Source organism: Lissotriton helveticus, chromosome 4_1 (assembly GCF_964261635.1).
Source record: "Lissotriton helveticus chromosome 4_1, aLisHel1.1, whole genome shotgun sequence".
Taxonomy (NCBI): domain Eukaryota; kingdom Metazoa; phylum Chordata; class Amphibia; order Caudata; family Salamandridae; genus Lissotriton; species Lissotriton helveticus.
In genome coordinates, this window is record NC_136063.1 from 361,378,209 (window position 1) to 361,391,257 (window position 13,049).

General features: G+C 43.1%; 1 protein-coding gene across 1 annotated transcript in view; it reads right to left on the reverse strand.

Annotated features, from left to right (window-relative positions):
- PKHD1L1 (PKHD1 like 1) overlaps positions 1 to 13,049 on the reverse strand; it is a 466,042-nt gene that overhangs the window by 144,026 nt on the left and 308,967 nt on the right. Inside the window, exons 57-58 of the mRNA XM_078686145.1 lie at positions 5,155 to 5,281; positions 1,154 to 1,278 (exon numbers count right to left, since the gene is read on the reverse strand). Coding sequence (XP_078542271.1) covers positions 1,154 to 1,278; positions 5,155 to 5,281 — 252 coding nt within the window. The remainder of the gene's footprint in view (positions 1 to 1,153; positions 1,279 to 5,154; positions 5,282 to 13,049) is intronic.

Consider the following 13,049-nt stretch of genomic DNA (forward strand, 5'->3'; position numbering starts at 1 on the left):
AATCTCTCCATTACAGAAATAAGATCATGAAAGGGCCCTAATAGTAGTTTTAGGAGAGGCAAATGAGCAGGGGAGTGTAAGGCACTGGCTGGGTCAGCTGAAACTGAAAGAAGTAATATATATGTAACCCTGTGGGTATATTATAAATACACTTAAAAAGACTTCTTCTCTTTGTCAACTTAAATGGAAAAGTACTTTGCCCTAAGGGCTAAACAGAAAAGAATGCTGCACTGCAGGGATTCACCCTGCCCTACGGGACATGCCAAATAAAATGAAGAGCACTGCAGTGTTAGGGGGGGAAGAGAGGGTTCACGGGTTGCACTTTGTGGAGGTCCTCCAAAAGATCTCACTTCCGTCATGTTCCTTGTTTGCAGATTGACTATCAATGTTCTGACCTAGGACTAGGGGATAGGCACACACACACACTCACATAACACACACACTCATTTTTCAGACAAAGAAAGAAACAGACAAAAAATGTATAAACACACTGAGGTTATACAAAAAAGATGCAGACATCATCTGGCAATTATAGGCTTACATCCAAGAACTTTTCTCTGCCACAGTACAGGTCATTGTGCAATTATGTGTATACACTTGTTGCGTTTTTCTCCTTTATTCATGTTGTGTTATTAGGTGTCTATGTCAATTTGCCCCACTGATCATCATTGCCTATAGCTTCTTTGTCTTTTTTCAATACTGATCACTTTAGTTCTGTCCACTACTTTTAGCAAATTCATCTATTATTTAATTTTCTTGTCTCATTTATACATTTGGACCTGCTTTTTAGATTAAATATGTTTTGTGAAGTCTGTGTGATTTGGAAGAATGCAAACTAAACTTTGCTGCAGACATCTGCCTAACTCTGTGTTTTCAGGGATATAAAGACATAGCAGTGATGACATTAACAGATGCTTTCCAGGAAGTTTGGCATTGCACAGCAATGCATACTCTTGAATTTGTACCAATTTGCTTATTTCGAAAGGGACACTTCAGACCAACTCACACTGTAAGTTACAACAATATTCGGCCTTGTAGCTTTATGATATGTTGCATACAATTAAAAAGAGAAATGCAAAGAATTACAACTATATACGTTAACGAAAACAATCATGGAGTCTGGAGACAGAGAGAGAACGCCAAATTAATTTACCTCAATGCCAGCGTGCCACAAGATAAGGTTATTTATCTCTTTTCGGTCTTGATAAGTTGAGGGCCAAATGGCTAGGGTAACTAAGTTCCTTCGAGCCTTGTTCCGCTCTCCCCAAAGTCGAATACCTACCAAAGAAACCAAACATATCGGTTCAAAAGACTGCTGTTTTTGGAAATGTGATTTGTTACATCGTTGCACAAAATAGTGCTTCATGCGGATTTTATTTCAAAGGTTGGTTACCCCCTCCTCTGCGCTTTTATTGTCAACTGAAGTGAAACGATTCATTTAAAAGTGGCTGCATATCAAATGGCATTTATTTTCATAAATATTTCGAAGATAATCTCAATTGCGTAGCAAGCACACTTCTTCAAATTAACAATATATACTGTTTTTTTTTTTAGGTTTCTACCATCTGGGTATACATCTCGGGAACTGTGCCCACATTGTTACCATCTAGGTGGCTGGCAGCTTCATATGTACTGAGTGTTATTTCAAAATGACAATGTCGTGAAGAAACTGAACCACATTACAACACACATCGTACCCTCGTTAACTTGAAACATTGTACAGCATAAGAAAAAGGAAAAGTGTCTGGGTTCAAAGTTTTTGTTCGATATATTTGTGTCACAATTGGAATCATTCATCTCTGGAATTCATAATTGTACTAGTAGAAGGCAATGTAATGTCTAAAGGAGCACTTACAGAGTGAAGGGAGTGCTCCAGGTGACGGATCACTGACTAAATATGGAGGGACAAAATATAGACTACCCAAAATATAGATTCCAAAATATCGACAGACAAAATATCGAATTCCTATCTACAAACAGGTAAGTACCAAAATATCGACCCCCAAATATCGTTTATATATACATATATATATACATTATAAAAATATCGAATTTCCTAAAATTAGTGTAAAATTAAAAAAATATTAAAAATAAATAGCTCAAATATACTTAAAACTACTTACATTACCTTAACATTATTAAATAACTAATTTAACTTATATAAAAAAATACAATCATGTCTGTTAAAATATATATATATATATATATATATATATATATATATATATATATATATATATATATATATATATATATATATATATATATATATATTAACATAATATTAATAAAAAATACACAATATTATTACCGTAGGATAGCGGAGGTGTAAAAATTACTATTCCCACTCCAAAGAGTGCAACAGTAGGGAAAGCGTTGGATAGCGTAGGGGTAAAAATTACTATTCCCACTCCAGAGAGTGCAACAGTAGGGAAAGCGTTGGATAGCGTAGGGGTAAAAATTATTATTCCCACTCCAGAGAGTGCAACAGTAGGGAAAGCGTTGGATAGCGCAGGGGTAAAAATTACTATTCCCACTCCAGAGAGTGCAGCAGTAGGGAAAGCGTTGAATAGCGCAGTGGTAAAAATTACTATTCCCACTCCAGATAGTGCACCAGTAGGGAAAACGTTGGATAGCGTAGGGGTAAAAATTACTATTCCCACTCCAGAGAGTGCAACAGTAGGGAAAACGTTGGATAGCGTAGGGGTAAAAATTACTATTCCCACTCCACAGATTGCAGCAGTGGGGAAAGCGTTGGATAGCGTAGGGGTAAAAATTACTATTCCCACTCCAGAGAGTGCAACGGTAGGGAAAGCGTTGGATAGCGTAGGGGTAAAATTTACTATTCCCACTCCAGAGAGTGCAACAGTAGGGAAAGCGTTGGATAGCGTAGAGGTAAAAATTACAATTCCCACTCCAGAGAGTGCAACAGTAGGGAAAGCGTTGGATAGCGTAGGGGTAAAAATTACTATTCCCACTCCAGAGAGTGCAACAGTAGGGAAAGCGTTGGATAGCGTAGGGGTAAAAATTACTATTCCCACTCCAGAGAGTGCAACAGTAGGGAAAGAGTTGGATAGCGCAGGGGTAAAAATTACTATTCCCACTCCAGAGAGTGCAACAGTAGGGAAAGCGTTGGATAGCGTAGGGGTAAAATTTACTATTCCCACTCCAGAGAGTGCAACAGTAGGGAAAGCGTTGGATAGCGTAGGGGTAAAAATTACAATTCCCACTCCAGAGAGTGCAACAGTAGGGAAAGCGTTGGATAGCGTAGGGGTAAAAATTACTATTCCCACTCCAGAGAGTGCAACAGTAGGGAAAGCGTTGGATAGCGTAGGGGTAAAAATTACTATTCCCACTCCAGAGAGTGCATCAGTAGGGAAAGAGTTGGATAGCGCAGGGGTAAAAATTACTATTCCCACTCCAGAGAGTGCAACAGTAGGGAAAGCGTTGGATAGCGTAGGGGTAAAGTTTACTATTCCCACTCCAGAGAGTGCAACAGTAGGGAAAGCGTTGGATAGCGTAGAGGTAAAAATTACAATTCCCACTCCAGAGAGTGCAACAGTAGGGAAAGCGTTGGATAGCGTAGGGGTAAAATTTACTATTCCCACTCCAGAGAGTGCAACAGTAGGGAAAGCGTTGGATAGCGTAGGGGTAAAAATTACTATTCCTACTCCAGAGAGTGCAACAGTAGGGAAAGCGTTAGATAGCATAGGGGTACATTTTACTATTCCCACTCTAGTGAAAATAAATTAATATAATTCACATAATTATCAATTAATCAATTAATAAAAATTAATTATCAATTAAGAATTAATTAATCATCAATTAAAAATGAATTAACAATTTGTTCAAAATAAATACCAATAAATTATTAACATATTTAATTATTTATAAATAAATTCCTTCCCACCCTATTCCCCTATAAACCTACAACCCGCTACAGAAAATAAATTAATTTAATTCACATAATTATCAATTAATCAATTAATAAAAAATAATTGTCAATCAAGAATTAATTAATTACCAATTAAAAATTAATTCACAATTTATTCTAAATAAATACCAATTAATTAATTAACATATTTAATTAATTATAATTAAATTACTTCCCACCCTATTCCCCTATAAACCCACAACCCGCTACAGAATTAAATTACACAATAATTAAATAACATAAAATTAATTACTTAAAATAAATAAAAAAATATATACACTTTTCACACATACTAACATAAAAAAACCTTTAAAAAATTCGATATTTTTAATAAACTATATTATGTACTTTGATATTTTGACTGTCTATATTTTTAAAATCGATATTACATTACTTACCTTCAAAACAATATTTTTGATGTCTATATTCTGTCCATTCGATATTTTGTCCATTCTATATTTTGGACTCGATATTTTGGTTTGTCTATATTTTGGAATCGATATTTTGACCATTTACCGTGGCATAGGGGTGGAATAAAAGGCTGCACAGGGTTTCCCGTGGTCAGTAATAACCAGCGTCCATTGTGTGAGTGTCAATATTGGGAGCCGGTGCCTAGCTGGTGGGGTCTCTCAGGTCGAACTCATAGGCACTAGGGCTTTTTTTAAATACATTTTACGTAGAACATTAAAAAGTTTTAGAGCCTCGGTTCTTAGCAGTGAAGACAACATCATGGACAAAAGATTGTGTGATATTAAATTAACTACTTTTGCATGGCTCTATTTGCTATGGAAATAAACAGATACACACTGAATTCTGCATACTTTAACACAGCCTTATAGCCCGCTGCCGAGGGCTATACCAGTTGTTAAAGGCCCTGAACCCAAATAATAGGCCTGACACAAGCAAGGGCCTAGAACAAGGAAGATGAGCTTTAACAACTGATATAGCCTGAGGCAGAGGGCTCACCAATGAGAGTAGATTGTTCTGAATTAAAAAGGGAAAAACAGAAAGATAAGCCTTAGAATGCTGGAGTAGAAGTATTATACCAGTCATTATACGCCCCCTGCCACTTCATTGTCTTTCAAGAAGCTTGCAGCATTCCAATGTTCTAAATTCACCAATCACTTAGGTTAACTGGCTCTAAACTCCCTTTCCCTGTTCCAGCAATGAGATGAACCCTCACTCATGATTAAGATGTACAATTTATTTTTGCATATTACCTTCTCCAACAGTAAAATGGATGATGTTGTCATCAACGTTTAGCCCGTTTGTTCCAAAAACTCCAATTGCTGGGGAAAATCCATTGTGGAAAGCACAGCCCTGGACATATGACTCATTGGAGTTAATCTGAAAAATATAAGTTAATTTAGTAATACCCTAATACAAAAGCGACTTCTGAGTGCTCGACAATTTTAAAAACATATATTTGCTTAAGCATATTTACATGTGCACATTCTTATTTCTTTATTGTGGGTCAACACTGTACACAGCGGTGGAGGAGGTCATTAAGATAAAGGCATCCCTAGACATCAAAAACATCAACACTTCCAATTGTGCCCCTGGGGTGCTCTGCTAGGTGGTGTAGCATACTAAATGTCTTACCATAGGCCATGATGCTAAGAGCACAGCATTTATATGGAACACGGCCCAAATCAAATGGGCAAAGGTAGTATATTTGAGGACCTGGCAGTGAAATGAAATTTCTTGATCTTGGACGAGAAATGGTGGCCGCACCTTCTCGCTAGTTTCCACAGCAAACTGGATAAAGGCATATTGCTCCTAACCTGTACACCCTGCCCCCTAACTGCCTGTGTGTTCCTCAGTACGCCTCTTTTTTTTTTGCAAGACACCATCATTGGCAACTCTGGTAGGGCTGGGCCTGCTGGATCCAGCTAGATGCCAGCTGTCTGCCTCCTCCCTGAGTAAAGGTACTCTAAGCGGCCATCTGGAAAGTGAAGGCTGGATTGCAAATGGATTAACAAGCTGGCATCCCTCCGGCAGCCATTTCTTTGCTGACTTCCGCTCTCGTTCATTCAGCAATACAAGAAGCCTTTTGAAAGCCATGTTGTGCATGAATCAGATTTTGCCTTCACCCAATAGTCTCAATGAGTGGTGATATTTACTGGGCTGTATAATGCTTCTTGATATAATAGGTTCGTTGAAATGTCTCACGCATCAATTTATTAAAAACAAAAGAAACAATGTAACTGTCCTCTTCTCCACCTGCTCCCTGGACCGTGTTGCCTTGACAATCTACTGTGAGTACTCATTCTGCAATGCCACAGAAGCACATAGAAACACAACACTGGTTGTGTGAACAGGAAGCTGGTGATCAATGTACTGGCAGCACTGACCTTTTCTGTGACATTGGTGAAACTCTACAAATCCTCACAAAAGGAATAAAGTGATAATGCGGAGGTGCACGCGTACCACAGCACCTTAATACCGTGTCCATGGTCAGTGAACATTTAAATGTGATCTTATAAATAACATATTTGATGGCTGTTAGATCTGGGGGTCTCTAGTTGGCAATGGTATTCACCTTTGTCCAAATAGGAACCCTTACTTCTAATTCAGGATAAGGGTCTTACACTCCTAGATAACCCCTGCTCACCCCCTTGGTAGCTTGGCACGAATAGACAGGCTTATCTCAGAGGCAGTGTGTTAAGCATTTGTGAATATACACAGTAACACAGTGAAAACACTACAGATGGACACAACACAGGTTTTATAAAAATAAGTATTCTTTATATAGACTTAAACACAAGTCCACAAACGACAAAAATCCACAATACTAACACTTAAGATTACTTAAAAGATGATTAAAGTTGCTTAGTTCAAGTTGATGGTAAATGCGACAAAGTTCTCAACAAAGTACCTGGATGCGTAATGCAAAGTAAACAAAAGGCTTGCAAAAGGGGTGATGCGTCGGTTCCGTGATCTGGGGGACGGTTGCGTCCTGCCTCAATGCTTGCGCAGAGTTGGGGACCCGTCGTGAGCCTTACCGGTGCGGAGGTGATGCGTAGATTCTCGGCCTGCAGGCCCGTTGCAGTGCGCAAGATGGCGCGTGGTTGCGATACAACGATCCGGTTGCGATGCTAGAAGATGGCGCCCTTGGTGCGGCGATGCGCTGAAGCCCTGGCAGCCTTGCGACGACTCTGTACTTTGAAGCCGCAACAGGCCCTGTGACACGCTTCTCCGGTGAAAGCGATGGCGACTCTCAGGATGGCGTCACACTTCTCCGGTGATGCGACAACAGGCAGCTTTGATGAACACACGCTTCCAGGGAGATGCGGCGAAGGCTCGCTTCTCTGGCAATGCGACGATTACAGCTGCAGCGGCGACACGCTTCTTCTCGATGCGTTGCGCTTCCAGCTCCCAGCGACACGCAAATGCCTGTAGATAGAATTCCCAGGAAGGAAAATCACAGGGGGAGCTGGAGGTGAAGTCTTTTGTCGCTGTGAGCTCAGCAGGAGGCAAGCACAGTTCAAGCCCTTGGAGAATATTCTGTAGATGATGAAAGTCCTTAAAATGTTCCTTCTCCTTTCCCTTGGCAATGAAGCAACCACTGCAGGCCAACCCAGCAAACAGCACACAGGCAGAGGGGCAGTCCAAACTCCTGCAACTTCCTTGGTTCTTCTCGTTGGCAGAAAGGTTTCTTGTTCCAGAAGAGATCTAATTTCTTGGGATCAGGGTCCCAATATTTATACCCCAAAATCCTTTATTCTCTGTAGGCAGGGAGGCCTCTGCCTAGTCCAAACCAGTTCCTGAGCACTTTGTTTACATTACTCTCTTCTTCCTTTCACTGTGCAGGGTAGAGACATCAGCCGCCCCACAGGAGGTGGAGCCAGCACAGGGGAGGGAAGATACAGCTCTGGAGCACTCTGTTGACATGATTCCTCCTCTCCTTTCACAGTGCAGGGCAGAGACATCAGACAAGCCACAGGGGGTGGAGCCAGCATTGTAGAGGGAATGCCCAGCCCTATTCAGGTCCCAGGTGCAACTCCTCCCTCCCATCTAGATGCAGATCTCTCTATTCACCACTGGGCTGCCCCAGCTTGTCTCCTGGAATCCCCCAGCCCTGTCACTCACAAACCCAGACAAGGAATACACAACCCGGCAGAGGCAGGCCTGGATAGTTAGGCAAGAAAATACCTACTTTCTAAAAGTGGTATTTTCAAACACAGAATATCAAAACCAACTTTACTAAAATATGTATTTTTATTATTCTGAGTTCAGGCATACTAAATTCGAATGTCTACCATGTTCCCTGAGTCAGTTAGGATTATAAAAAGGAAATAATCTAACTGCCCATTCTGGCCTATGAGAACAGGTAGCCTTCAATATTGAAAAACGAAAATGGCTGTAATTCACTATTAGAACATGCTACACACATCAGAGCATGTCCTACCTTATACTTACAATGCATCCTGCCCTTGGACCTACCATAGGGGTGTCTAATATGAAGCAAAGGAAAGGTTTAGGGACTGGCAAGTGGGTGCACTTGGCCAAGTCGACATGGCAGTGCTAGACTGCACATAGGCCTTGCAATGGCAGGCCGGAGACACACTTTACAAGCTGCTTCTGTGGGTGGCACAACAAGTGCTGCAAGCCCACCAGCAGCATTTGATTTTCAAGCCCTGGGCACCCATGGTGCACTGTACTAGGGGCTGACAGATAAATCAAATAACCCAATCATGGAATAACCAATTAGTACATCAATTTAACATAGGGAACACTTGCACTGTGGCACTGATTGTTGGCCCCAGATGCGGAAGAGTTCAGATACTCATTGTAGGACCTGTCAAACTTGCCAGGCAATGGGAAAAAAGGGAGGAGGCACAAGGCCCCTCTCCAACCTTTCCCTGTCGTCAGTACCCCCTTTGAACGGGTGGGCATTGACATTGTGGGGCCACTGGACCCCAAGACAGCCATAGGCAACAGGTTTATCCTGGTCTTGGTGGACCATGCTTCCCAGTACCCGGAAGCCATTCCGCTCAGGACAGGGACGGCCCCCGTGGTGGGATGTGCACTAATGGGGATCTTCTTCCGTGTGGGGTTCCCCAGAGAGGTTGTGTTTGACCGAGGTACAAACTTCATTTCCGATTATATGAAGTCTCTGTGGAAGGAGTGTGGTGTTACCTGCAAGTTCACCACTTCTTACCACCCCCAAGGTAATCGGCTGGTTGAAAGATTCAACCCGACCCTTAAGGGCATGATCATGGGTCTTGAAGAACCAATGAGGCATAAGCGGGACGTCCTCTTGCCATGCCTTCTGTTTGCTTACTGAGAGGTGCCACAAAAGTCTCTAGGGTGCAGCCACTTTGAGCTTTTGTATGGTCACCCGGTACGAGGATCTTTGAGTTTGGTCAAGGAAAGCTGGGATCAATCTACCAGGAAACCTTCCCAGGATGTATATAGCTACATGCTGGCCTTTAGGAACCAGACTAGACATTTCAGAGATCTCGCTCAGGCGAATATGGAAGCCAGCCAGGAGGAAATGAAGCGGTGGTACGATCAGAATGCCACTCTGATTGAGCTTCAACCTGGACTGAAAGTTTGGGTCATGGCCCCTGTGGAGCCTTGTGGTTCCAGTGCAGGTGGACCGGTCCATATGAGGTGGTGGAGCGCAAGAGTGATGCCATTTATCTGGTGAACTCGCAGTCTCCCAGGAACCCCTTGTGGGTCCTACATGTGAACCACCTAAAGCCCCACTTAGAAAGGTCCGAAGTGGGCATGCTCCTAGGGACATATGATGGAATGGAAGAGGAGACCTAGCCTCTTTCTGACCTCCTGTCTGCAACAGAGCAAGATGGGTCAGTGGATGGTGTCAGCCTCTCTGCCACACTGACCCCTGATCATCAGCAAGATTGTCGCCAGCTATTGGGGCAATTCTCTGATCTATTTTCCTTGGTTCCTGGTGTCACAGTGTGGTGCGTCCATGATGTGGACACTGGAGACAGTACTCCTGTGAAGCACAAAGCTTACAGAGTGACAGACAAGGTTAGGGCTTACATTAAGGAGGAAATCTCCAAGATGTTTGCTTTAGGGGTCATTGAGTCCTCAAACAGTCCTTGGGTCAGCCCAGAGGTCTTGGTCCCAAAGGCTGCCTCGCCGGGTGCCACACCCGAACTCCGGTTCTGTGTGGACTACAGAGGGCTCAATTCAGTCACCAGGACTGATGCACACCCCAACCCCAGAGCTGATGAGCTAATTGATCGGTTAGGGGCTGCCCGGTACCTCAGTACGTCTGATTTGAAGTCTGGATACTGGCAGATCACCTTGACTGTTGGGGCTAAGGAGAGGTCAGCATTCTCCACACCAGATGGGCACAACCAATTCCAGGTTTTGCCCTCTCAGAGCCTCCACTCTATGGCCATTGAAGGTCACCCACTGCCTGTATTTCTTAGTGTTATCAGGTAGCTGAGTTCTAGGGACCATCTCAAAGTCTCCTAATGAGACAAGGGACATTTCTGCGGGACCCCACCCACCTTGGGCACCCATCTCCTCCCCACCCAGAGCTACACTGGCCTTCTGACGGGGTGGTGCACAGGGTGGCACATACTGACCCTTTTGGGGACACTGGGAATCATACCAACGGTGTCCCACCTGCTTACACTGAAAGCAGGTAACAGGCCCCCTACAAACAGGTTTACCTGTCGGGGTCCTGACTTCTTCTCAGGGGGAGGCTGGGAACCCTTAACCTCGTTCCCTTGGGAATTACTTTGGGGCCCTTTCTGGAACTCCCTCTGCTTACCCTTGTCCCCCCCACTCTTCTGCTGGGGACCCTGCCCACCCTTAGCGGAGTCTCCCACAATACCCTTGTGGACCCTGGTACTGACCCAGCGGTCCTCCTCCTCAACAAGTTTCTAGGGTTAGTCAATGTGCTATCAATAAGATGCTGGCACAGCTCTGGAAAACAATTAGCAGATAAGTGCTCCCTGGCAATCAAATCATAGAGAGCTTGAAAATTATTCACATTGCTATCCCTCACCCAACCATCCATAGCTCTGCAAAAGAAAGATACATATTCTACCCAAGTGGTTCCCTCCAGTTTCTTACAATTCCTGAACCTCTGTCTATAGAGCTCTGGAGTTAACCCATACCTTGTCATCAGTGCTCCTTTCATGTGGTGATAAGACATCCTATACTCACTGGGTAAGTCGAACAAAGTATCCCTCCCCTCAGAAAGCGGCCCCACAACCCCGCTCTCCAATCCTTCTCAGGGACCCGGTGGGCCAACATTGCTATCTCATAGGCTGCAAACCACTGACCAATATCTTCACCTTTTGTGGAAATCTTTGATGACATCCATGGGAATATGTACCCTGCCTTCTGAAGGCACAGATGGTGCGCTGCCACCAGAGGGATTCGATCTCTAAGCCCTTCGCCTTGATCTCTGACTCCCTCAACATCCTCTCATGCTCCATTCTCATTCTCTCTCTTTCCAAAGACAACCTGTTATTTTCTGTTTCCCTCTAACTCTCCATCTTAAGCTTAGCCATCTCCAGCTTGTGTGCCCTACTTCTCTCCCTCTCTTCCAACTCTCTGGGGACAGGTCTTTGGAAGAGATGCTGCTGCCAGGCGAGGACGGCACCCCTCCCCTGGCTGGAAACACTGGCCTATCAATTTGCCCATCTGCATCCCCAACTGGCTCCACCACAAGATCTGGGAACATTTCTGGCTTCTACCCAGGCCCTCAGCACCTTTTGGTAGTCTTCCTTTTTAGAAATGCCTGGGGTAGCAACTTTCAATTTCCTGCAGAGATACTTGAGCAATTTCACAGTGTAGGTTTCCACCCTCTCTTCCTCAAAATCAAGATCCATAGACGCAACAGATTCTGGTTTACTCATGATAGTAAGAATTGGCAGTCTTCAGGAAAAATAACAGTTCCAAGGAAAAAAGATTCTAAAAAAAAGTATGTGGTCACGTTTGGTCTGCACTCACTAGTAGTGTACACCAATCACTGTATATGAAACCCAAATGCAAAATCCAAATCATCACCGCTGACCAGCAATGTTAGATTTGGGGGTCTCTAGTTGGCAATGGTATTCACCTTTGTCCAAATAGGGACCCTTACTTCTAAGTCAGGATGGGGGATTACACTCCTAGATCACTCCTGCTCACCCCCTTGGTTGCTTGGCACGAGCAGACAGGCTTATCTCAGAGGCAGTGTGTTAAGCATTTGTGAATATACACAGTAACACAGTAAAAACACTACAGATGGACACAACACAGGTTTTATCAAAATAAGTATTCTTTATATAGACTTAAACACAAGACCACAAACAATAAAAATCCACAATACTACGTTGAAGATTACTTAAAAGATGATTAAAGTTGCTTAGTTCAAGTTGATGGTAAATGCGACAAAGCTCTCAACAAAGTACCTGGATGCGTAACGCAAAGTAAACAAAAGGCTCACAAAAGGGGTGATGCGTCGGTTCCGTTCCAAGCACTTGCAATGTGGCACTGATTAGCAGTGGCTCAGTGCCCAAAGCATAAAACCAGCAAAAACATATCAGAACAGAGGAGGCAATCCGTCAAAATGGAAGGGAGACTCAAGCCAATGATGCCAGGTCTAACAATGGCCTCGGAAATCAAGTCAGGGTGCGTCAAGTTTATTGAGTCAGGAAGGTCATGGAAATGTCATGCAAAGTATTAAATATAATAGCATTATCAACTTTGACAGAAATATTTTAAATAACCTAATGATTATAAGAGGGTTTTGCTACTCTTGCCTGTATGAAACGCTCATTGTTTATGTTACTTCTATACAATTTTATCTGACACGTTTGTTTATAGTTAATAACACGGGTTATGTTACATAGTGAAGACTTCTGGCAGCACATGAGATAGCTCCAGTCCCTAAGCAGCCAAAGGACATGAGGTAAGTCCACCTGGAACTGTGAGGTTTGTGCTGATGTCAATACAGATGTGTCATTCTTCACTGCACTGGGAAACATGGGACAATATCCGTTTTTCTGAATGGGGTGGAATTTCGGAAAAACAGAGAAAAGTAGGTCACAATTTATTGCAGCCCCTTCTATGGTGGAGAATGGATGGCTCTTACATAATAAGCAATACCCAGGCCTGGGATGCGTTTTCCACATTG